The sequence below is a fragment of the Hyla sarda genome, chromosome 11, assembly GCF_029499605.1.
Source record: "Hyla sarda isolate aHylSar1 chromosome 11, aHylSar1.hap1, whole genome shotgun sequence".
In the NCBI taxonomy this organism is placed as follows: domain Eukaryota; kingdom Metazoa; phylum Chordata; class Amphibia; order Anura; family Hylidae; genus Hyla; species Hyla sarda.
Genome location: NC_079199.1, coordinates 100838075 through 100865551, shown reverse-complemented (window position 1 = coordinate 100865551; position 27477 = coordinate 100838075). Strand labels below are relative to the sequence as shown.

Here is a 27477-nt window from a genome sequence, read left to right as displayed (position 1 = left end):
ACACACTGTCGCCTCTGAATATAATTCTGCCACATACGGTCGCCTCTGAATATAATACTGCCACACATGATACACTCTGAAAATAATACTGCCACACACTGTACCCCTAAGCATAATACTGCCCCAGAAGATGCCCCTGGATTTAATACTGCCACACAGTGTACCCTCTGAATATAATACTATCACACACTGTACCCTCTGAATATAATACTACTACACACTGTGCCCATGAATATAATACTATCACACACTGTACCCTCTGAATATAATACTGCCACACACTGTACCCTCTGAATAATATACTGCCACGCACTGTACCCTCTGAATATAATACTATCACACACTGTACCCTCTGAATATAACACTATCACACACTGCACCCTCTAAATATAATACTGCCACACACTGCACCCTCTAAATATAATACTATCACACACTGCACCCTCTGAATATAATACTATCACACACTGTACCCTCTAAATATAATACTATCACACACTGTACCCTCTGAATATAATAGTGCCACACACTGTACCCTCTGAATATTATACTACTACACACTGTACCCTCTGAATATAATACTGCCACACACTGTACCCTCTGAATATAATACTGCCACACACTGTACCCTCTGAATATAATACTACTACACACTGTGCCCCTGAATATAATACTATCACACACTGTACCCTCTGAATATAATACTGCCATACACTGTACCCTCTGAATATAATACTACTACACACTGTGCCCCTGAATATAATACCATCACACACTGTACCCTCTGAATATAATACTGCCACATACTGTACCCTCTGAATATAATACTGCCACACACTGTACCCTCTGTATATAATAATACTACACACTGTACCCTCTGAATATAATACTACCACACACTGTGCCCCTGAATATAATACTGTCACACACTATATCTTTGAATATCAAACTGCCACACATTGTACCCTCTGAATATAATACTACTACACACTGTGCCCCTGAATATAATACTACCACACACTGTACCCCCTGAATATAATACTGTCACACACTGTGTCTTTGAATATCAAACTGCTGCACACTGTGCCCTTGAACTGTGCCACTATACCCTGACATTTAATGAGCCACTGTTAGTGCTGGGCAGTATGGCCTAAAATTAATATCACGGTATTTTATTATCGCGGTATCACGGTATTACCGCCTGTCCCCCCCCCCTGCTAGTGGGGTCCCTGTGCCCACTAGAGGTGTCAAATGTGCCCCCGCGAGCGCTACCATCACCGCTAGTGGGGTCCCTGTGCCCACTAGCGGTGTCACAAGAATGCGCGGCTCTGTTCCCCGTCCCTGTCAGCTCTCAGGGTACTGGAACAGATTTAAAAGCCTCACGCGCAGCTAACGTAGTACTGCCTATGTTGGCTGCCTACGTTAACGCTGCCTACGTTAGCCCTACGCTATTTGCGTAGTGCTGCGCCTGCGCAGTACTACGTTAGCCGCGCGCAAGGCTTTTAAATCTGTTCCCGTACCCTGAGAGCTGACAGGGACGGGGAACAGAGCCGCGCTCGGCATTCTTGTGACACCGCTAGTGGGCACAGGGACCCCGCTAGCGGTGATGGTAGCGCTCGCGGGAGGCATTCTTGTGACACCACTAGTGGGCACAGGGACCCCGCTAGCGGTGATGGTAGCGCTCGCGGGAGGCATTCTTGTGACACCGCTAGTGGGCACAGGGACCCCGCTAGCGGTGATGGTAGCGCTCGCGGGAGGCATTCTTGTGACACCACTAGTGGGCACAGGGACCCCGCTAGCGGTGATGGTAGCGCTCGCGGGAGGCATTCTTGTGACACCGCTAGTGGGCACAGGGACCCCGCTAGCGGTGATGGTAGCGCTCGCGGGAGGCATTCTTGTGACACCACTAGTGGGCACAGGGACCCCGCTAGCGGTGATGGTAGCGCTCGCGGGAGGCATTCTTGTGACACCGCTAGTGGGCACAGGGACCCCGCTAGCGGTGATGGTAGCGCTCGCGGGAGGCATTCTTGTGACACCACTAGTGGGCACAGGGACCCCGCTAGCGGTGATGGTAGCGCTCGCGGGAGGCATTCTTGTGACACCGCTAGTGGGCACAGGGACCCCGCTAGCGGTGATGGTAGCGCTCGCGGGAGGCATTCTTGTGACACCACTAGTGGGCACAGGGACCCCGCTAGCGGTGATGGTAGCGCTCGCGGGAGGCATTCTTGTGACACCGCTAGTGGGCACAGGGACCCCGCTAGCGGTGATGGTAGCGCTCGTGGGAGGCATTCTTGTGACACCACTAGTGGGCACAGGGACCCCGCTAGCGGTGATGGTAGCGCTCGTGGGAGGCATTCTTGTGACACCGCTAGTGGGCACATGGATCCCGCTAGCGGTGGGGATTGATCGTGCTCACGGGGTCACTGGCTGACAGGCGCAGCGGGGGTACACAGTAAATGGATTCGCTTCTGTGGCCCGATTCCGCTCTCGGAATCGGGACAGAAAAGCACACTGGAACAAGTAAGGGCGCCGCGCTGGGCTCTAAAATTCATCCGGAGGGTGGGGGAGGGGCCCGACCGGTATAGCGGTATGGGCAAAAATCCATACCGTGGGAGAAAAAAAAAACGGGATCCGGTTCATTACGGTATACCGCCCAGCACTAGCCACTGTGTCCCAGCATGAACTGTGCCCTTGGATCATTTCCTGTGACTCTCCAGCTATTGCAAACTACAACTCCCATTATGCACAGACAGGAGGTCATGATGAGACCTGTAGTTATGCAACAACTGGAGATCACAAGTGACTGACCTAGGCGGGATATGGTGCGCCCGCTTCTCGCTAATATTCTTCTCTAATAATTTGTGGATTTGAAAGAGAAAAGGTCAGGTTGACCTTGGAACATCAGTGGGGGCGCAGACCTCGTACTAGGTAAAATGTATTTATAGACAGAGGCAACGCAATATTAAAATGAACGTTTCTAGCCCGGACCTCAGGCAACACGTGTAGTTTTATAACATCAAACAGATCTGCTTCCGGGCTCAAAGACTGGACCAGTCCAACCGGAACCAATGGATAAATACAGAGAAGGAAAAAATACAATAATATAAAATACCATAAAATACGAATATTAAAAACAATGCAATGAACGCTCCCACAAAGGGAATAAAATGGCAAGATTTCTGGTGGGAAAGAAAATCGATATTAAAGGGGTATTCCAGGAAAAAACTTTTTTTCTTATATCAACTGGCTCCAGAAAGTTAAACAGATTTGTAAATTACTTCTATAATTTTTTTTTTATCCTTTCAATAATTATCAGCTGCTGAAGTTGAGTTGTTGTTTTCTGTCTGGCAACAGTGCTCTCTGCTGACATCTCTGCCTGTCTCGGGAACTGCACAGAGTAGAAGAGGTTTGCTATGGGGATTTGCTTCTAAACTGGGCGGTTCCTGAGACACGTGTCATCAGAGAGCACTTAGACAGAAAAGAACAACTCAACTTCAGCAGCTCATAAGTACTGAAAGGATAAAAAAAAAATTATAGAAGTAATTTACAAATCTGTTTAACTTTCTGGAGCCAGTTGATATAAGAAAAAAAGTTTTTTCCTGGAATACCCCTTTAATATCGATTTTCTTTCCCACCAGAAATCTTGCCATTTTATTCCCTTTGTGGGAGCGTTCATTGCATTGTTTTTAATATTCGTATTTTATGGTATTTTATATTATTGTATTTTACTTAAGGCGCAGCCTTAAGTCCTATGCGTCTGCGCACCTATCATCACTGGAGCAGGAAGAGCCGGTGGAGGAGGAAGAGCCGGTGGAGGAGAAGGAGCCGGTGGAGGAATAAGAGCCGGTGGAGGAGTAAGAGTCGGTGGAGGAGGAAGAGCCGGTGAAGGAGGAAGAGCCGGTGGAGGAGGAAGAGCCGGTGGAGGAGGAAGAGCCGGTGGAGAAGGAAGAGTCGGTGGAGAAGGAAGAGCCGGTGAAGAAGGAAGAGCAGGTGGAGGAGGAAAAGCCGGTGGAGGAGGAAGAGCCGGGGGAGGAGGAGCCGGTGGATGAGGAAGAGACGGTGGAGGAGGAAGAGTCGGTCCGGGCCAAAAATGCTCATTTTAATATTGTGTTGCATCTTTCTATAAATAAATACATTTTACCTAGTACGAGGTCTGCGCCCCCACTGATGTTCCATTTTCCAAGGTTACCCTGACCTTTTTCTCTTTCCTGCTCTACACCGGACTCCCCTGCAGAAAATCCGGAGGTACCGGGAGGCTGCGACCGATCACCACCTATCCCAAGCCATCATAGATGTTATGCTCTCAGCATAATATCCCAAGGTAAGTGTCCAACCAGTTGGCCCTACTTGCTTTTGTAAGGATATGTTCACACTAGGTAATTCCTGCAGAATTCCGCCAACGAAAACATCAGTGTGAATGGGTTTCCGCGAGACCCGTTCACACTGCGGAATTTCAGCGGCGGACAATTCCGCCACTGAAATTGTTCCGCGCAAAGAAAGAACATGTTCATTCTTTGCGCGGCAGTCCGCGAACACTGCATAGCCGTCAATGGTGACCGCGCAGCGCCGCGCGGTCCTACCGCAGAATTAAATCTCCGCGGAGATTCCGTTCACAATCCGTAGTGTGAACATACCCTTAGGGTGCGTTCACACGCTCAGCAAAATCAGTGTATCTAAGCCTATTACACGTGATACTGTGCTGCTTAGCCTGTGTATCTAAGTCAGTCATAAAGGACACTGTGATGCTGACTCTGTGTATACTGCCTGATATCGTGTGTATCTAAACCTACTGTGTGATACTGTGCTGCTGAGCTTATGTATCAAAGCCTACTTTGTAATGCTGAGATGGTGTATCTAAGCCTACTGTGTGATACTGTGATGCCACGTTGGTGTATCTAAGCCTACTTTGTATATATTTAGGCCTACTGTGTGAAACTGTGATGCCACGTTCGTGTATCTAAGCCTACTTTGTATATATTTAGGTCTACTGTGTGATACTGTGATGCCACGTTGGTGTATCTAAGCCTACTTTTGTATATATTTAGGCCTACTGTGTGATACTGTGATGCCGCGTTGGTGTATCTAAGTCTACTTTTGTATATATTTAGGCCTACTGTGTGAAACTGTGATGCCACGTTGGTGTATCTAAGCCTACTTTGTATATATTTAGGTCTACTGTGTGATACTGTGATGCCACGTTGGTGTATCTAAGCCTACTTTGTATATATTTAGGTCTACTGTGTGATACTGTGATGCCACGTTGGTGTATCTAAGCCTACTTTGTATATATTTAGGTCTACTGTGTGATACTGTGATGCCGCGTTGGTGTATCTAAGCCTACTTTTGTATATATTTAGGCCTACTGTGTGATACTGTGATGCCGCGTTGGTGTATCTAAGCCTACTTTGTAATGCTTCGATGCCGAGCCAGTCTTTCTATCATGTGTGATACTGTGATGCTGAGCTTGTGGATCTAAATCTTTTGAGTGATATGTGCTGCAAAGCCAGTGTATCTAAGCCACAGTGTGATACTGTGAAGCCGAGGCACTATACCATCTTCAGACAGATGCTGACGCTTCGTCCTTTTCAGGAGCCGCCCCAGGATGCCGGATTATTGGAATTTTACTATAATTTGTAATTGGAGAAGCTTTGTGGGTGGAGGACCTCTGTGATACTGAGCTTGTGTATCTAAGCCTACTGTGTGATACTGTACTGATGAGCCGCTATATCTGAGCCTATTGCATGACAATATGCTGAAAAGCCAATAGTGAGATTTATCACAACCAGTGTAGAGGAGGAGCGGTGCAGTTACCCCTAGCAACCAATCAGATTACTGCTTTCATTTTTGAAAAGGCCTTTTATAAAATGAAAGCAGTGATCTGATTGGTTGCTATGGGCAACTGCACCACTCTTTCTCTACACAGGTTGTGATACATCTCCCCCTTCGGGGGAGATGTATCACAACTTGTGTAGAGAAAGAGTGGTGCAGTTGCCCATAGCAACCAATCAGATCACTGATTTTATTTTTAAAAAGGCCCCTGAAAAATGAAAGGAGCGATCTGATTGGTTGCTAGGGGCAACTGTACCGCTCCTCCTCTACACTGGTTGTGATGGTGAGTTTGTGTATCTAAGCCTATTGTGATATACTGCAATGCAGAGCCTGTGTTTCTAAGCTTATTGTTTGATATTGTGATGTCGAGCCGAAGTATCTAAGCGTCTGATGTGATACTGAGATGGTGGTTCCTAAACCAATCATATAAGATACTTTGAGGCTAAGCCCGTGTATCTAGGCTTAACATGTGATACTATGATGCTGAGCTGCAGTATCTAAGCCTTTTTTGTGATAACGTGCTGTAAAGCCAATTAATCTAAGCTTACTGTGTAATACTGTGCTGCTGTGCCTGTGTATCTAAGCCTATGGTGTTGTATTGGGCCACAAAGTCAGTGTATCTAAGCCTATCATGTGTTGATACTGTCCTGCTGAGTCTGTGAAGCTTAATGTGTGATACTCCCGGCTCAGCTGGTGTATCTAAGATCATCATGTGTGATACTCCCCCCCCCCCTCAGCTGGTGTATCTAAGATCATCATGTGTGATACTCCCCGCTCAGCTGGTGTATCTAAGATCATCATGTGTGATACTCCCCCCCCCCCTCAGCTGGTGTATCTAAGATCATCATGTGTGATACTCCCCCCTCAGCTGGTGTATCTAAGATCATAATGTGTGATACTCCCCCCCTCAGCTGGTGTATCTAAGATCATAATGTGTGATACTCCCCCCCCTTCAGCTGGTGTATCTAAGATCATCATGTGTGATACTCCCCTCTCAGCTGGTGTATCTAAGATCATCATGTGTGATACTCCCCCCTCAGCTGGTGTATCTAAGATCATCATGTGTGATACTCCCCCCCCTCAGCTGGTGTATCTAAGATCATCGTGTGTGATACTCCCCCCCCCCCTCAGCTGGTGTATCTAAGATCATCATGTGTGATACTCCCCCCTCAGCTGGTGTATCTAAGATCATCATATGTGATACTCCCCCTCAGCTGGTGTATCTAAGATAGCTGGTGTATCTAAGATCATCATGTGTGATACTCCCCCCTCAGCTGGTGTATCTAAGATCATCATGTGTGATACTCCCCCCCCTCAGCTGGTGTATCTAAGATCATAATGTGTGATACTCCCCCCCCTTCAGCTGGTGTATCTAAGATCATCATGTGTGATACTCCCCTCTCAGCTGGTGTATCTAAGATCATCATGTGTGATACTCCCCCCTCAGCTGGTGTATCTAAGATCATAATGTGTGATACTCCCCCCCCTTCAGCTGGTGTATCTAAGATCATCATGTGTGATACTCCCCTCTCAGCTGGTGTATCTAAGATCATCATGTGTGATACTCCCCCCTCAGCTGGTGTATCTAAGATCATCATGTGTGATACTCCCCCCCCTCAGCTGGTGTATCTAAGATCATCGTGTGTGATACTCCCCCCCCCCTCAGCTGGTGTATCTAAGATCATCATGTGTGATACTCCCCCCTCAGCTGGTGTATCTAAGATCATCATATGTGATACTCCCCCCCTCAGCTGGTGTATCTAAGATCATCATGTGTGATACTCCCCCCTCAGCTGGTGTATCTAAGATCATCATGTGTGATACTCCCCCCCCTCAGCTGGTGTATCTAAGATCATAATGTGTGATACTCCCCCCCCTTCAGCTGGTGTATCTAAGATCATCATGTGTGATACTCCCCTCTCAGCTGGTGTATCTAAGATCATCATGTGTGATACTCCCCCCTCAGCTGGTGTATCTAAGATCATCATGTGTGATACTCCCCCCTCAGCTGGTGTATCTAAGATCATCATGTGTGATACTCCCCCCTCAGCAGTGGTATGCCTCATTCACCAACTAGACGTGTCCATGACCCCGCCCCCCATGGATGTTTCCGTTTCCCTAAACAGTTGTATCAATGAGCAGCCCCTCACCAATCACACATGTGTGCAGCCACTATTAGTCACCGCCCACTACTTCCCTTCCTCCAATCACATGTCAGGTCTCCTCCCACCCTCCCCGCCCATCACATTGCATCCAGGCTGGCGCCGCTGCTGCTTTCCGAGTCCACATGTAGAGGCGGGGCCTTGTGCGCTAGGTTTTGACCAATCACAGCAGAAAAACACCTCTTTTTACCCGCCTACTTTAATCGCAGCCAATCCGATTGCTGATATGATCGTGTCCGGCAGAGGAGGGGGGGCATGGCCGACCAATGGGGAAACAGACACGGGTGCACAGGGGGGTACACGTGATGGTATGCACGTGTTTGTATGTAAGTGCAACAGGAGAGACAGTCTGGGATCTGCAGAGACATCCGCTCATAGGGAGAGACATCAGCTACCTGCAACTGGAGATATAGGCATTCCTGCCGGACACTGCTTCGGAATCTGAGGCTGCTGCAGCTGGGAAGACTATTAGATTGAAGCTGAAGGGCATCCTGGGACTACTAGTACCCAGACACCCCCTGATATCCTCTGCTAGACCTCCAATATTAAAGATCAGAGACATCAAAAGAAACTGCTGACTGCAAAAGGTGATTGCACTTATTTATTATCCTATATTTAATAGATACATCATCTGTAGTGCAGACCCTAAGAGACATCATCTGTAGTGCAGACCCTAAGAGACATCATCTGTAGTGCAGACCCTAAGAGACATCATCTGTAGTGCAGACCCTAAGAGACACATCTGTAGTGCAGACCCTAAGAGACATCATCTGTAGTGCAGACCCTAAGAGACATCATCTGTAGTGCAGACCCTAAGAGACGTCATCTGTAGTGCAGACCCTAAGAGACGTCATCTGTAGTGCAGACCCTAAGGGACGTCATCTGTGGTGCAGACCCTAAGGGACGTCATCTGTGGTGCAGACCCTAAGGGACGTCATCTGTGGTGGCAGACCCTAAGGGACGTCATCTGTGGTGCAGACCCTAAGGGACGTCATCTGTGGTGCAGACCCCTAAGGGACGTCATCTGTGGTGCAGACCCTAAGGGGACGTCATCTGTGGTGCAGACCCTAAGGGGACGTCATCTGTGGTGCAGACCCTAAGGGACGTCATCTGTGGTGCAGACCCTAAGGGACGTCATCTGTGGTGCAGACCCCTAAGGGACGTCATCTGTGGTGCAGACCCTAAGGGACGTCATCTGTGGTGCAGACCCCCTAAGGGACGTCATCTGTGGTGCAGACCCCCTAAGGGACGTCATCTGTGGTGGCAGACCCCCTAAGGGACGTCATCTGTGGTGCAGACCCCTAAGGGACGTCATCTGGGGTGCAGACCCCTAAGGGACGTCATCTGGGGTGCAGACCCCTAAGGGACGTCATCTGGGGTGCAGACCCCTAAGGGACGTCTTCTGGGGTGCAGACCCCTAAGGGACGTCTTCTGGGGTGCAGACCCCTAAGGGACGTCTTCTGTGGTGCAGACCCCCTAAGGGACGTCATCTGTGGTGCAGACCCCCCTAAGGGACGTCATCTGTGGTGCAGACCCCCTAAGGGACGTCATCTGGGGTGCAGACCCCCCTAAGGGACGTCATCTGGGGTGCAGACCCCCTAAGGGACGTCATCTGGGGTGCAGACCCCCTAAGGGACGTCATCTGGGGTGCAGACCCCCTAAGGGACGTCATCTGGGGGTGCAGACCCCCTAAGGGACGTCATCTGGGGTGCAGACCCCCTAAGGGACGTCATCTGGGGTGCAGACCCCCTAAGGGACGTCATCTGGGGTGCAGACCCCCTAAGGGACGTCATCTGGGGTGCAGACCCCCTAAGGGACGTCATCTGGGGGTGCAGACCCCCCTAAGGGACGGTCATCTGTTGTGCAGACCCCCTAAGGGACGTCATCTGTTGTGCAGACCCCCTAAGGGACGTCATCTGGGGCGCAGACCCCCTAAGGGACGTCATCTGGGGCGCAGACTCCTTAGAGATAGCCTTTGATACAAAGAGACATCCAGTATTTTCTACAGACCCTCCCTGATTCCCGCGTGTGGCGCCAGCAGATCCCCGAGACAGCCATACATGTGGACAGAGATTCCCAACAACAGCGAGACCCCTACACATACATAATATACAGATGAGAGCGCTGCCTCTAGAGACATCCACTACTGCTTAGATTTAAAGAGACAGACGCTAAGAATAGACTCCTATACAGTCAGACCTACACCCCCAGAGACTGATTTTCATCTCCTACTGATAAAGAGACCCCCGCAGCATCTCCTGTCTTTTATTAATGGTCACACTCTCTCCACAGAGACAGCCAGCGACTAAACAGAGACCACTGCACGAGGTGCGGCCCAGGACGCCACCCAGATCGCTGACAGACAGGACAAAGAGCGCAGCAAACAGACTGCAGTCGGGCAGCCCGAGACCCAGACGCCGAGAGGTGAGTGCACAGAGAGACCGCGCAAATCAATGCATTGTTCCCCGAGACCGCTGTCCCCCCACCTCCCTGCTTTATCTTTTTATTGTCTCATGGAAATGTCCTTGTGTTTTAAGGTGAAACTGGGTAATTCTGCCCGCATGTCTGATTATTGAAGCGCGCGGCGATGCGATGATCCGGACGCAAGAATTCTTGCGTCCGTATCGCCGTATCCGAACCGTCTTGGCGTTTTTGGGGACGCAGGGGTTAAAAATAAATGATTTCCCTCCGTCGCTATGGCGATGCCGCTGCTGTCGTGGTGTCACAGTGGTTAGTCGCAACGTCTGTCCTTTTCTGGTTGAGGATGGAGAGAGTGATGCACCCACCTGTTGCAAAACTACAACTCCCAGCATGCCCTGACAGCCGAAGGCTGTCAGGGCATGCTGGGAGTTGTAGTTTTGCAACCGCCGTATCGGCTGCACCTTAATGGGCAGCTGCAGTTCACAGATCTTGTTATATTGTTGTCAATTCTATATCACAGCCTCCTAAGATTGCCCTGAAATGTGGTTTTACAGCAGTTCGGCCCAGAAAGGAATCTAGTGCATGCAAAACCCAGACGTGTCCGTGCCACCTTTTAAGGGGTGTATTCACACAGTGCAGTAATTTTTACCACACCCTAAAACGAGCTTTGGGTGGTAAGATGCTATTATATTTACAGCAACATTCCCTAAATCCATGTTTATCTGTTTCTGGGAAAGCTGGGTGACAGCCAACATATGTACTACATCTCCCATAGAGTGGTCACCCAGCTTTTCCAGAAGGTCACTTTACCGCCGCCTCTCTCTAGTATTAAAGTTAGGGTTTCTACAAGGGCAAAGCTGAACCGGTGGAAACTACAACTCCCAGCATGGCTTGCGGATGTTAGGGAAGTTGTAGTATGTTTAGTTTTCTTTAATATCTGCGGATATTTCGTGGACCCATTGAAGTAAATGGTCGCAGAATTTGCAGTGGGTTACCAGTGTGTGAATGTGCCGTTAAGGCAAAACAACTATCTTGTGCTGCTGCAGAACCTCTTTGTGAAGGCGTATGCCCTCTTCTTCAAACATGGTTCTCCAAGCTCTTAAACCCTTTAACAAAGAGGTTCTGCAGCATCTGGTACTCAAGACAGGACATTGGGGGAGATTTATCAAAACCAGTCCAGAGGAAAAGTTGCCCATAGCAACCAATCCGATGAATGAAAGAAGCGATCTGATTGGTTGCTATGGGCAACTGGGCAGCTTTTGCTCTGGACAGGTTTTGATAAATATCCCCCTTTAAGTCCTAAATGGCTACTTCATGAGACCAACACCCATAGCTATCAGTGATCGTAGAGACTGCCACCCATAGCCATTCCACAGTGGAAGAAGGAGGCTTCTATACCTCCCTCTGTTATCACCACAGAGGACGGGCGTCCATACCTCCCTCTGTTATCACCACAGAGACGGGCGTCCATACCTCCCTCTGTTATTGCCACAGAGAATGGCGTCCATACCTCCCTCTGTTATCGCCACAGAGACGGGCGCCCATACCTCCCTCTGTTATCCCCACAGAGACGGGCGCCCATACCTCCCTCTGTTATCCCCACAGAGACGGGCGCCCATACCTCCCTCTGTTATCGCCACAGAGACGGGCGCCCATACCTCCCTCTGTTATCGCCACAGAGACGGGCGCCCATACCTCCCTCTGTTATCGCCACAGAGACGGGCGCCCATACCTCCCTCTGTTATCGCCACAGAGACGGGCGCCCATACCTCCCTCTGTTATCGCCACAGAGACGGGCGCCCCATACCTCCCTCTGTTATCCCCACAGAGACGGGCGTCCATACCTCCCTCTGTTATCCCCACAGAGACGGGCGTCCATACCCTCCCTCTGTTATCACCACAGAGACTGGCGTCCATACCTCCCTCTGTTATCACCACAGAGACGGGCGTCCATACCTCCCTCTGTTATCACCACAGAGACGGGCGGCCCATACCTCCCTCTGTTATCACCACAGAGACGGGCGTCCATACCTCCCTCTGTTATCACCACAGAGAATGGCGCCCATACCTCCCTCTGTTATCACCACAGAGAATGGCGTCCATACCTCCCTTCTGTTATCACCACAGAGACTGGCGTCCATACCTCCCTCTGTTATCACCACAGAGACGGGCGTCCCATACCTCCCTCTGTTATCACGCACAGAGACGGGCGCCCATACCTCCCTCTGTTATCACCACAGAGACGGGCGCCCATACCTCCCTCTGTTATCACCACAGAGACGGGCGTCCATACCTCCCTCTGTTATCACCACAGAGACGGGCGTCCATACCTCCCTCTGTTATCACCACAGAGAATGGCGTCCATACCTCCCACTGTTATCACTACAGAGAATGGCGTCCATACCTCCCACTGTTATCACCACAGAGATGGGCGCTCATACCTCTCACTGATGTCACCACAGAGTCGGGCGTCCATACTTCTCACTGACTTTACCACAGACACAGGGCCCATACCTCCAACTGTTATCACCATGGAGAATGGTGTCCATACCTCCCACTGATTTCACCACAGACACAGGGGCCCATACCTCTCTCTGATTTTACCACAGACACAGGGGCCCATACTTTCCATTGATTTCACCACAGAGACAGGCGCTCATACCTCTCTCTCTCTGATTTTACCACAGACACAGGGCCCATACCTCTCTCTGATTTTACCACAGACTCAGGGGCCCATACTTTCCATTGAAGTCACCTCAGAGACGGGCCCATACCTCCCCATTGATTTCACCAGACGGGTGGCTGTACATGCCCTTCTTCCCCCTTCCTAATAGAGCACCCATATCTGTGGGTTGTGACCGTGTTCACACTCCCACCTTTCTAGTAATGTTTAGAACAGAAATCAGTCGGTCCCCGTACCCCCACAGTTATAGTTGGACCCTGATGACCATTTTGTTACAAGAAGTTCTTCCCCATCTGCATCTGCCGGGGATACGTGGGTCCCCGTGATATCTATTGTGAGTCCCCGTGATGTTGCCCGTGCTTCTGTTTTCGGACTTGCCTGTCATTGGCTGCTGGTCGCCTACGTCAGCCCCATTGCATGTAGAGGAGGGAGGCCGGGCAGCCGCCTCTAAGAGGATTTAGGATCAGTATTGGAACAACAGCAGCGATGCCTACGGTTGTTATACTGAGCCATCTAGCTAACACATGAAGGCTGATCTGCTGCTGTACACACACACACACACCTCTGCTAGTGCCACTTATTGGCCTTGATATGCTCCCGTGCACATTAGTGAGGCACAGACAGGCCGCCATTTTACCTCAGTGGAGAGGTTTTTCCTTAACAACCAATCAGTTCCAGCTTTCAGTTTTGACACTTGATCATTCAAGCAGCGAAAAGTGGTTGCTATGAGCAACATGGATCCAAATTAATGGGGTGGTGATGATGCCAACCCTGAACTACCACGAGGGGCATCAAGTATGGGCCCCTTTCAGGCAAACTTTTAATTAGTCTGGCCTAGGCCCATATAGGCTGTGCCATCACGAGAACAGTTGTACCCACAGTGCACGGAGCGACCATTGTTCTCAGCAATGTTCAGAAGCGCCATAGAGAATGAATGGAGCTCTGGATACACATGTATGCCGCCTCACTATTCATTTGGGGGTTCAATTTAGATAGATAGGTGGTCTCAATGGTTGGGCCCTCACAGATCAGCATGTTAACCCTTATGCCCAGGATCATTGGAGATGGTAATACCTCTTTTAATACAGTGTGTTGGCACCGCGTTATTTTACATTGTCGCACATGGCTTGTTTGTCATGTTCTCATTGGACGCCAGGTAACCAATCAGATTACAGGTAGGCGGATGGAGAACGTGCAAGGCACATGCAGACAAAAAGAACATAATGTACTCTCGCCGAGCACCCAAAACACTCACACCTCACATGATCATTGGTTAGATATGATCCAGGTCCTCATTGCTCCACCCGACACGGGACACCTCAGGGCTAATGTACATACTGTAAAGATACTGCTGTGTGGGTACTCTGCATTATACGAGGTATTCATGTATCTAATAGTTGTCCCCTATCCAAGGGATTAGGATAGGGGGATAACCTGCTGATCAGTGGGACCCCCAAGCATTCCTGTGCAACCATTGTCCCACTCATTCTCTGCACTCAGCAATGTTCACAAGCCCCATAGAGAATGAATGGAGCTCGGGTACACCTGTATGCCGCTTCACAATTCATTTGGGGGTTCAATTTACAGATAGGGGGTCTCAATGGTTGGGCCCTCACTGATCAGCATGTTAACCCTTATGCCCAGGATCATTGGAGATGGTAATACCTCTTCTAATACAGTGTGTTGGCACCGCGTTATTTTACATTGTCGCACATGGCTTGTTTCTCGTGTTCTGATTCCGAGTTCTCATTGGACGCCAGGTAACCAATCAGATTACAGGTAGGAGGGCGGAGAACATGCAAGGCACATGCAGGCGAAAAGAACATAATGTACTCTCGCCGAGCACCCAAAACACACCTCACATGATCATTGTTGATTGGAGGTGATCCAGGTCCTCATTGCTCCACCTGGCACGGGACACCTCAGGGCTAATGTACATACTGTATAGATACTGCTATGTGGGTACTCTGCATTATATGAGGGATTCATGTATCTAATAGTTGTCCCCTATCCAAAGGATTAGGATAGGGGGATAACCTGCTGATCAGTGGGACCCCCAGGCATTCATGTGCATCCATTGTCCCACTCATTCCCTGCACTCAGCAACGTTCACAAGCCCCATAGAGAATGAATGGAGCTCCGGATATCTGTGTGTTGTGGACCCTTCATTCAGGAGTTACAATATATCCCCTTTCTCATGATTGGTGGAGGTCCCAGCGGTTGGACCCCCACAGATCAGCATTGTTCTATCCTATCCTGAGCATAGGGGAGAACATCATGGGTTGTAATTTCTCGTGTCCCGATATCCCTAAATTATGCCCACTTTAGTATAGGGTCTCACTGGGTGCCATGTAATACCCCTTAAGATTTTTGTGTTAATTAGCCACCATTCATAGAGCACCACAATATTTGGCATCGATGGGCTACATGGCTTTTAATTCCACGTGTTCGGAGTCTGAATTTTCATTGGACGCCATGTAACCAGTCAGAGCAGAGGTAGGCGGGGGAGAAGGTGCCAGGCACATGCAGGTGGGCAGAACATACTGTACTCTCACCTCTCGCCAAGCACCGAAAACACTCACACCTCACAGAGGATCATTGGTGGTAGATGAACCTAGGACCTCAGTGCTTCACCCGGCAAGGGGCTAAAGTAACACAAGGAAGACGGGAAAAGCACTAGCGTGTGAAGCGGTCTTCTCTCTCCAGTCTGTTGAACATAGGTTTTTGTCCTGTACGATGTTGGTGAGTGCCATCTCTTTATGCTTTACTGTTACCTGTAAAGACACAATTATGTGGAGTATGGTGCCTCTATGGGGTATTCTTATATGCAATAGTTGTCTGCACAAGATAGGGGGATAACATGCTGATCAGTGGGGATCTGACCACTGGGACCACCACCAGTTTTACCCAGTATTGGGCATACACAGTCAGTGCTCCATTCACCACCAGAAGCCCCATAGAGAATGAATGGAGCACTGGCTACACATGCATGATGCCACTCTATTTTTTCGGGGGGGGGGGGGGGTCTTATGATTGGTGGATATTCCAGTAGTTGGACCCCCATGATCATTTTTATTTATTTTAACCTCCGTTCTTATAATTGGTGGATATTTCAGTAGTTGGACCTCCATGATCAGTTTTACTGATTTAACCTCTGTTCTTATGATTGGTGGATATTCCAGTAGTTGGACCCCATGATCAGTTTTAGCAATATAACCTCAGTTTTTATGATTGGTGGATATTTCCGTAGTTGGACCCCCATGATCAGTTTGACTAATTTAACCTCCGTTCTTATGATTGGTAGATATTCCAGTAGTTGGACCCCCATGATAATTTTTATTTATTTAACCTCTGTTCTTATGATTGGTGGCTATTCCAATAGTTGGACCCCCCCATGATCATTTTCATCAATATAACCTTCGTTCTTATGATTGGTGGATATTCCAGTAGTTGGACCCCATGATCAGTTTTAGCAATTTAACCTCAGTTTTTATGATTGGTGGATATTTCCGTAATTGGACCCCCATGATCAGTTTGACTAATTTAACCTCCGTTCTTTTGATTAGTAGATATTCCAGTAGTAGGATCCCCATGATCAGTTTCCTATGGATAGGGGATAACTATTGTAAAGGGTAATGCCCATTTAATAAGGTGTATTGGGTGCTCATTGGTTGCCATTCATGGAGCAGCATTCTGCATCGTCGCACATGGATTGGAATTCCTTGAGTTCCCATTGGACGCCGTGTAACCAGAGTAGAGGTAGGAGGGCGGAGAACGTGCGGGAGACACATGCCAAGACGGAAAGAACATTCTGTACTCACAGATGATCATTGGTTGGAGCTGACCCAGTACTGCGATGCTGTAATACAAAGGCACTAACCACTGACTCACTAAGATGACACGGACTTTAGAGGTGATTGGCAACGCAGAATGTGCCCTGACCACATGCCCAAGGGGGCAGAGTACAAAATTTCACTTGTGATCCTCTGTGTGACACTACAAGCCTTCTAGTTTCTTCAAGGAGAACTCCACTAGAACCTGCTTTACTCATATTGTAATCATTCATTCGAGTATTCGCTGAACTTCATCGGAGCCAAGCTAAAGGGGAGCACAAACTTTACAGGAAGATTGGTCGGGCAACAGATAACTGGGCCTGTGGGTGAGCACTTGTGAGGTCCACGCTTGGGTGAAGGGGTATCCCTTATATGTATTCTGAGGGGGGGCATTCTCTAGGATCCGCAGGGGTCTTAAAGGGGTACTCCGCCCCTGGAGATCTATCCAAAGGATAGGGGATAAGATGCCTGATCGTGCGGGGGTCCGGCCACTGGCCGGACCCCCCGCGATCAGACATCTTATCCCCTATCCTTTGTAAAGTGGATCAGATCTCTAGGGGCGGAGTACCCATTTAAAGGGGTACTCCACTGGAAAACTTTTTTTTTTTTTTTTATTTATTTATTTTTTTATCAACTAGTGCCAAAAAGTTCAACAGATTTGTAAATTACTTCCATTAAAAAATCTTAATCCTTCCAGTACTTATCAGCTGTATGCTCCAGATTAAGTTTTGTGTAGTTCTTTCCAGTCTGACCACAGCGCTCTCTGCTGACACCTCTGTCCATTTTAGGAACTATCCAGAGTACAAGCAAATCCCCATAGCAAACTTTCCCTTGACCTGGACAGTTCCTAAAAATGGACAGAGGTGTCAGCAGAGAGCAACTGTAGTCCGGTAGAAAGGAAATTCAAAAAGAAAATAGCTAACTTCCTGTGGAGCATACCGCTGCTGATAAGTACAGGAAGGATTAAGATTTTTAAATAGAAGTCATTTACAAATCTGTTTTTAACTTTCTGGAACCAGTTGATTTAAAAAAATTAAATAAAATAGAGAGAGAGATATATTTTTTGTTTTCCGGTGGAGTACCCCTTTAAGAACAGACGTTCTGCGTTACGGACCCCATGGCCCTTTCTTCTTCTCTCGGATCCGTTTTATAGTGTGACGGTGGACTTCTCCTTTTGACTTTCTAAAAGTGTTTGTCGCTGGGTCAACAACACCTCGTGAGCCCCGGCACAATGGCGGATTACATCATCGGCGCAGGACTCCCGGGCGCTGAATGGCTCCACTAAATGCTCTATTGACACACAGTTAATTATGAACAAATGTCCCGACTCTTTTGTGATGCCAACATTGTAATATAGTGGCCAGGTGACCTAGTCAATGACTGCGGGGGATCGGGCTCTTTTGTGCGCTCATTACGATATTGTCGGTGAACGCAATAACAAGGTAGCTATTGAATTGTAACCGCTCGGAGTGCGCAACTTCTGCCCTGATTGGAGTCATTTTATTTATTTTTTAATAACAAATTCAGGGTTTATATTTTGTTTTTGATGATCCTGGTGCAGATATAAAGGGGACCTCCGCTCTCAAGCGCATTCTGTGATGTCACCATGATCGTCAGAAAAACATGGCAGTCTCTTCCCGTATAATAAGCTTAAGCAGCGGAGGTTTTTATTTTATTTTTCAGTGGACGTCCCGGGCCTCTTTAAAGGGGTACTCCACTGTGAATTTTTTTTTTTTTTTTAAATCAACTGGTGCCAGAAAGTTCAACAGATTCGTAAATTACTTCTATTTTAAAATCTCAATCCTTCCAGTACTTATCAGCTACTGAATACTCCACAAGAAGTTGTGTAGTTCTTTCCAGTCTGACCACAGTGCTCTCTGACACTTCTGTCCATTTCTTGTCCATTCCACTCCTGCTCTGGACAGTTCCTGACATGGACAGAGGTGTCAGCAGAGAGCACTGTGGTCAGACAGAAAGGAAATGCAAAAAAGAAAAGAACTACTGCAGCTGATAAGTACTGGAAGGATTAAGATTTTAAAATAGATTTACTTTAAAAAGTAATTGACAAATCTGTTTAAAGGGGTACTCCGGTGGCAAAAAATTTTTAATCAACTGGTGCCAGAAAGTTAAACAGATTTGTAAATTACTTCTATAAAAAAAATCTTAATCCTTCCAGTACTTATTAGCTGCTGAATACTACATAGGAAATTCTTTTCTTTTTGGAACACAGAGCTCTCTGCTGACATCATGACCACAGTGCTCTCTGCTGACATCTATGTCCATTTTAAGAACTGTCCAGAGTAGGAGAAAATCCCCATAGAAAACATATTTACTGCTCTGGATAGTTCCTAAAATGGACATAGATGTCAGCAGAGAGCACTGTGGTCATGATGTCAGCAGAGAGCTCTGTGTTCCAAAAAGAAAAGAATTTCCTCTGTAGTATTCAGCTTCTAATAAGTACTGGTAGGATTAAGATTTTTTTTAAATAGAAGTAATTTACAAATCTGTTTAACTTTCTGGCACCAGTTGATTTAAAAAAAAAAAATGTTTTCCAGTGGAGCACTCCGGCATATAAAAAATGTATCCCCTATCCTATGGAGAAGTGTCAAATCACAGGGGTTCAGCCGTTGGGGAACCCTGTTCTATTCCAATGGAGTAACCGTAAAATCCCGAAATGTTGGTGGGGCTTGAGGACCACCGCTTTAGACAGTCAACCGGTTCAGCCAACTTTAATACAATTATACACAAGTGCTATCTCCTCCCACGTTGGTGACCACTCCTGGAATACCTCTATGGTGGGGTAGTCGCCTTATTCCTAGATTCGGGAAGGCTTAGCAGTAATCGGATGATGAGGGGGACTCAGTATATTTGTTCTATAGGCATATACTGTCAGGTTCTACTTCTGTGGCAGCCATGCTTTTATTCTCCGGGTGGTGGTCTCCATATCTGTCCCCATTGCTCACGTCAGATCACCAACTAAAATGAAACCGAACGCAGCCTTAGGGGAGTCCTTGGTGGAGTTTCCCTTTTATTATCCTGCCCAGGCCTCTCCGGTTACATATGTAAAATGGTGTGGGTCCACCCTCCCTTCTCCCTCACCGCTTATCCCATCTTCAATAATTGGGTAAGCGGTGAGGGAGAAGGGAGGGAGGACCCACACCGGGAGGGGGAACGTCAGGCGCGCCGCTTACCCCATTATTGAAGATATGCAATAAAGAATCTACGGCTGACAACATTACCGGTATGTGCTCCGTTTCTTTCATCTTTAGTATTGTACCGTATTACCAAGGACTATACCTTTTGATACGTGAGCACTACCTTTTCCAGCCTATGGGGTCATTACACGTGTGTAGGATCAAGTTGATTTGTTCAAGAGATCCGCTTGTGTGAGCGGTGCCGAATAGAACCTTTTGGTATGCATTATATATGTAAAATCCCACGGTTGCATGTATATGGCGAGGTTAGCTTGGTGTGGCGGCATTTTTTTTGTTTGTCTTGGCGTTCGCGCAGCGCCCAGCATGTGCCGGTTTGATAGTATCTGTTTTCCCTCCGTGCACATGTCAGTGCAGACGGCGCCGGGGCTTGGTATAAAACCTCCGCAGGTGTCCCGTGTTCACGGCGGAGTAGGATTCCCTGCAATACGAACACGCCTCTGCTCCACACTGCCCCCTCCTGTTGGGAGTTCGACATGCCGACAAGTATTCCACCCTTCTCACTTTCTGGTAATGTGATCGGCGTTGCATAACACGGACACGTGTTGAAGAGTTGTACATTGCTGCAGCGTGTGGATCACCTCGCCGCGCAGCCGGAGTGACACATGTATGGAGCGATGCCCGATGCTTCAGACATAAATCAACCATTCCATCAGGGCTAATGATTGGGGAAGAAGAGATTACATATAGAGCTCTAGAAATAAAGAAAGTTGTAGATTTAAAGGGGACATGTCACCTAGCTTTTATTTTTTTTTTATTTTTTTTTCTGAAACATTTTTTCTATTTGCTGATTTTATTATTATAATATTTTTTTTATATATATATATATATATATTTTATATAATTTTTAATGTATTTGTTTTAATAAACTAACTTATTATGGGGACAGCCATCCTGCCTGAGCTGGATTTAACAGCATTTAGTGATGTGCTTTACTGCCAGCCCCATAGACAGAATGAACATCTTCAGACCCTATTCTTTTGTATGGGGCTTGTTTGTAAGCATGCTCTGTGCCCTGTACAGAGGGAGGGGGAGACTGATCTCCTATTGTCTTCCCTATCTACCAATTTAAAAATATATGTATAACTTAAAAACTTGAGTTAAGCAATATTTTTGATGACCCTTTCCCTTTAAAGGGGAACTCCATATTGTCATACCATCCCTTGTTCAGCAGCCTGCTATTCCTCTCTATGCACATTCAGTTCGATAGAGCGTGCAGATGTTGTCAGTGGGGAGAAGAGAGACTCTAGAGTCAGCTTATCTTAAAGTGGTACTCTGCCAGAAAACATCTTATCCCCTATCCAAAGGATCAGACCTCTTATCCCCTATCCTTTGGATAGGGGATAAGATTTTTTCCGGCGGAATACCCCTTTAAATCAACCATGCTTCTGTCTTCCACCATCTGCTGTTGGAGTAGGTCTAGTCGGCCGGTACTGCTAAAATCGGTAGATAATGGCGACTCTTGCCTGATGTACATAGAGCTCTTTCTAATGTCACCACTTACAGAATAGTCCCTCCCTCCTCCCTCGAATTGGAAAACTTGATCGGGTCACTTCACCGCCTTTTTGAGAAATAACCGGTCAGATGGTCCTCCGCCATCTTCTGAACAGGTCTTTCTGGTGGCAGCTCCTCCATGACTTTGACTTCTGTCTCGTGTGCGGTACCTGTTGAGTCTTGCACAATGTGTATTCCAAGGTGTGACCATGAGACTATTGCCACTGTTTTTCTTTTGGACTGTGACTTTAAGGCACTGGGCATGACACGGCAGATGCCAACATGTAGGTGTAGCTGAAGGTTCTTCTCTTCGGATTGCATCACCTGACTGATCTAAGTCAACCCCAAAACAATAGGCATTCGTCCCTTACTGGCACCACATTGTCGTTTGATTGGGTAAACCGTTTTCCGGCTTTAGTAAAAGGATTTTTTGGGAATTTTGCTTTTAGGATTTTCTGGTACGATGACCGTTGTATGAGTAGGTGGTGGGATTAAGTGGTGGAGTTTGGTGGGGCACCATTGGTTAGGTCAGTGGGCTACAAATGTTGGACCTTCAGATGTTGCAGAAGTACAACTCAACGCAGCCATTGGCTGTCCACGCATGCATGGTGCTGTAGTTGTCCACGGTTGGCAGACTCTACTGGTTGAGGCTGGTTTAGGTGTGACCCCCTACTGGTGGTGTGACCCTCTGATATTTTAGAGGTGAGACAGTCCATCACATATCTTTTGGATCTGGGGAGAAGTGTTTGATCTCGGGGGGGGGGGGGGGGGGGGGGTCCGAACGCTTGAACGCCCCGAAGCTCTCCCGTGTAGGAGGTGTGTTGGCCGTAGCATGATGACACAGTCTACACTCCCCCTTCATGTATCTTTATGGGAGAGGCGGAGATGCTGCGTTCCTCTTCATAGAGTTGTATGGAGGGGGCGTGTCATCGACCTCAGTGAGGCCAACGACGACCGCATTAGCCACGGCAATGCCGGGTCCCCATACGGGAGATCGCGGGAGTCCCATCGGTCGGATGGGGATAGGGGATAAGTGTCTATGGCTGCAGTACTCCATTTCAGTGAGTTTGATGGTGGACTCGCCCATTGGTTTATGGCAGGCCAGTGGCCTCCAAACTGTGGACCCCCAAATGGTGCAAAACTACAACACCACTCATGCCCAGACAGCCAACGGCTGTCCGGGCATGCATGGTGTTGTAGTTTTGCACCATCTGGAGGTCCACTGTTTGGAGGCCACTTGTTTAGGGGCAGCCAACTGTGTGGCCCGCTGAATTTGTAAGAGAGTCCTCCACACGTGTGTTTTGTTGCAGAGCTCTCGGCCCAGGCATGCCAACACTTGGCACCTGCGCAGATAGCAATCGGGGCTATGTCGAAATTTCCTCTTTGGTGTGCACTGCTGACGGTGTATTTTTTTTTTTTTTTTTTTTTTTTTCCTTGTCTCCCTTCCAGGCAGCTGATTCATACATGGAAGATACAGAGTCCTCCGACTTCTTGTCGTCTTGTGACTCCTTCTGTTCCACAAGCATTTCCAACGCCACCGACCAAGAAGGGCACAAGTATGTCGACTTCAATGTCTTCCTCGCCGACCCCATGGAAGAGAGCAGCAACAAGACGGAAGAGGATTTCGATAACTCCAGCATGATCCCCAACTCCCGGTTGACTAGCGCCGACCACCCGGTCCTGATACGTTTGGAGAACGAGTATCAAGCCCGGAGGACCTTCTGGGACCGCCGAACGGGGCAACATCTCCTGTACCATGGAGACGTGGAAAGGAGGACGACTTCTACTAGTCAGAGCAACTTGACTAATGGCGAGTCGTCCCTAAACAAGAACCAGGACAAGACAATCAAGCATTTCGTACTGCAAAACGAGGAAAAGTTGGAAGCCCCCCAGAGACTCAAACGGCAAAGGATCCCGGAGACAGAGATGACTTCTGATTGGTGGAGGGACAGGGAGTCCACCCTACACGAGTCTGAAGGAGACCGGATCTTTGCTCAAAAGGTGAAAACCCAGCAGTTATATTCTTGTATATAGGAGCAGTATTATAGTAGTTATATTCTTGTATATAGGAGCAGTATTATAGTAGTTATATTCTTGTATATAGGAGCAGTATTATAGTAGTTATATTCTTGTATATAGGAACAGTATTATAGTAGTTATATTCTTGTATATAGGAGCAGTATTATAGTAGTTATATTCTTGTATATAGGAGCAGTATTATAGTAGTTATATTCTTGTATATAGGGGCAGTATTATAGTAGTTATATTCTTGTATATAGGAGGCAGTATTATAGTAGTTATATTCTTGTATATAGGAGCAGTATTATAGTAGTTATATTCTTGTATATAAGAGCAGTATTATAGTAGTTATATTCTTGTATATAGGAGCAGTATTATAGTAGTTATACTCTTGTATATAGGAGGCAGTATTATAGTAGTTATATTCTTGTATATAGGAGCAGTATTATAGTAGTTATATTCTTGTATATAGGAGGCTGTATTATAGTAGTTATATTCTTGTATATAGGAGGAGTATTATAGTAGTTATATTCTTGTATATAGGAGCAGTATTATAGTAGTTATATTCCTGCATGTAGGAGCAGTATTATAGTGGTTATATTCTTGTATATAGGAGGGGATTCTGGGAAGGCAACAAATGTTACCAGTGTCAGAAGGAATGTCTATGCCCTTGGGGGTACAGAACTGTGACACTGGGGTATGAGACAACCTATATGTTTCTACCTAAATGGCTGACAACATACTGTAACTTCCACCCATCTTTTCCAGGACCCTGTATATTGCAGCAAATTTGCATGAACCTAAAATCTAACTTTTTTTTAATACTTTTTTCCAGTGCCGTGAACTTCAGGGCTTTGTGAAGCCTCTAACAGATTTACTGAATGGACTGAAACGAGGGAGATATGACCGAGGTGAGTGACCCAAAAGTGTGATTTAAAGGGGTTATGCACCGTAACATAACTTATCCCCTATCCACATCATAGGGTATAAGTGTCTGATCGCGGGAGGTCCAACTTCCGAGACCCCAATGATTTCATGAACGGGACCCGGCTCTCTGAGCTGAACACGTGCTGGGGACGGCGCACACTCTATTCATTTTCTATGGGAGCGCCAAAGAGACCGCTGCACTCGGGCATCACCAATATCTTATAGAGAATGAATAGTGTGTGCAGTCGCCCCCCCCCCCCCCCCCCCCGTCCACAGCACGTGTTCAGCTCAGAGAGCCGGGTCCCGTTCAGGAGATTGGGGGGTCTTAGCATTAAGACTTATATTCTTATAAATAGAAGGCAGTATTATAGTATTAATATTTAATTTATATAGGGGACAGTATTATATTAGCTATATTCTTATAGTATTATAGTAGTTATATTCTTGTGTATATATAGGAGCAGTATTGTAGTAGTTACATTCTTGTATATAGGGGGCAGTATTATAGTAGTTATATTCTTGTATATAGGAGCAGTATTATAGTAGTTATATTCTTGTATATAGGAGCAGTATTATAGTAGTTATATTCTTGTATATAGGAGCAGTATTATAGTAGTTATATTCTTATATATAGGAGCAGTATATAGTAGTTATATTCTTGTATATAGGAGCAGTATTATAGTAGTTATATTCTTGTATATAGGAGCAGTATTATAGTAGTTATATTCTTGTATATAGGAGCAGTATTATAGTAGTTATATTCTTGTATATAGGAGCAGTATTATAGTAGTTATATTCTTGTATATAGGAGCAGTATTATAGTAGTTATATTCCTGTATATAGGAGCAGTATTATAGTAGTTATATTCTTGTATATAGGAGCAGTATTATAGTAGTTATATTCTTGTATATAGGGGGCAGTATTATAGTAGTTGTATTCTTGTATATAGGAGCAGTATTATAGTAGCGTAGCGTTAGGTTGTTGGGGGAGGTGAATGTTGGAGGGGAGATCAGACCGATGAAGGAGCGGGGGTTTGCAGTGTGTTTTGCTTACCCCACCCCAAATTGTCCTGACGGCCTACTGTACACGTGTGACCTCAATAATGGAGCCCCACACAGCCAACAGGACACGACATTCTCCTCTTCATCTGTATTCACTACTATAATAATAGTCGGGCGCCCCCAGGGACTCCGCTCGGATATCTGACCCATTTCTCCTCCTTTTACGGATCTTGATAAATGGTCTCTGTTTGCAGTGATAAAGGTCGCAGTCTGTAGAGAGTGACTCAACCAGGGCGTATAGCGCTATAAAGTTAAAGCAAACTGTGAGCCTCCAGATGTTGCAAAACTACAACACTCAGCCAATGGCTGTCCGAGCATGCTGAGAGTTGTAGTTTTGCAATATCTGGAGGTCCATAGTGTGGAGAATACTATGTTAAAGGAACACTCCGGGACCTTTTGTTGTTACTAATGATCCGTATTCTTTTTCTTTCCAGGACTGAGCAGTTTCCAGCAGAGTGTGGCTATGGATCGTATACAGAGGATAGTCGGAGTTCTTCAAAAGCCAGAGATGGGGTGAGTTGGTTAGGATTATATACTCGCCATCCCCTTCCCCCTATATACTCTCGCCATCCCCTCCCCCCTATATACTCTCGCCATCCCCTCCCCCCCTATATACTCTTGCCATCCCCTCCTCACTATATTATATACTCCCCATCCCCTCGTCACTCCTCCCCATTATATTCTCACTGCCCCCCATTATATACCCCCCATCCCCTCCTCACTGCCCCCCATTATATACTCCCCATCCCCTCCCCACTGCCCCCCCTTATATACCCCCATGTCCTAACCTCCATGTTTTCTCTGTAGAGAGCGGTACCTGGGCACACTTCTGCAGGTGGAGATGATGCTGAAGGTTTGGTTCCCGGAGGTCACCAGCTCCCTCTCCTCCTTTTCGTCCTCGTCCTCAGACATTGATATGGAGGAACCCAAGTATAAAATGGCCAAGGTAAGGCCCATTACTATGACTCCTCTCTTCCATCCACCTTTCTATGTTTTTTCCTGTATTATGAACTAATGGCGTTTCTCCCTTTGCAGCAACCATTGGTTACATCTACCCAGAAGAGTTGTGTGACGGGGCCAACGTCCAGCAGCGAGTCAGTGACTACTCCCTCCGACCATCCGGCCCAGGCCCCCCTGCATCCTGATTGTGCCTGCTGCAAAGAACGGGCTCAGGTCTTGGCCCAGTTGCCCAATATGAACATGACGTGGATGCACATGGCCCCCATCTGTAATCCCCCTATCAGCCAAGTCGACCTTCATAGTCTCAACAGGGCCCTGAGCCAGGACTTGCTTGGACCCAACGCGCCCAGTTGTGGCATCATCTTCTTTGTGCAGAACAATCAGCCATCATCGCCGTCTCATCCTACCATGGCAACCAAGGAGCAAAGGCCCTCTCTAACCCGCAGCCAAGGGAACCCAGAGGAATTTCCACTCCGCAGCCGTAGCGCACCGGCCATCACCCAATTTGGTGACACCCAAAGTCTGAAGGTCTCCAAGACCCATTCACATTCCCTCCTCCAGCTTCCAACATGTACTCAAAGGCCTGCAAGAGAGAATACCGAAACCTGAACCCGGGCGTCTACAAGAACACTCCTCACCTGACCGGACCGTCCGGTTTTGGGTCTGACCAATGACCCCAACACTTCAATACGGAGGGGGACGTTTAAACCATACATTGGATTTGTCATGTTTCTCTTTTTTTCTTATTTTTGAGGAACTTACTCCATTGAGATGTAACCCGGGACGTATAGGGTGGAGAGCTGGATTCCAAAGACGTGCGGGAAAACAAGATGGCGTGTTTCAGGCAAATAGCAATATTTCACAACCCAATGGGGG

General features: G+C 47.3%; 1 protein-coding gene across 2 annotated transcripts in view; it reads left to right on the top strand.

The window, feature by feature from the left end:
- The first annotated feature begins 5985 nt into the window (after window positions 1–5985).
- CIART (circadian associated repressor of transcription) overlaps window positions 5986–27477 on the top strand; it is a 22768-nt gene continuing 1276 nt past the window's right edge. Inside the window, exons 1-7 of one of the 2 annotated variants that reach the window (XM_056547159.1) lie at window positions 5986–6112; window positions 10284–10415; window positions 23084–23635; window positions 24489–24564; window positions 26076–26154; window positions 26449–26587; window positions 26677–27477. The exon at window positions 26677–27477 is cut by the window's right edge and continues 1276 nt beyond it. In XM_056547159.1, coding sequence (XP_056403134.1) covers window positions 6110–6112; window positions 10284–10415; window positions 23084–23635; window positions 24489–24564; window positions 26076–26154; window positions 26449–26587; window positions 26677–27210 — 1515 coding nt within the window. In that variant the 5' untranslated portion in view covers window positions 5986–6109 and the 3' untranslated portion in view covers window positions 27211–27477. Of the gene's footprint in view, window positions 6113–8294; window positions 8579–10283; window positions 10416–23083; window positions 23636–24488; window positions 24565–26075; window positions 26155–26448; window positions 26588–26676 lie in introns of those variants that run through there. The other variant, XM_056547160.1, reaches the window with a different exon arrangement.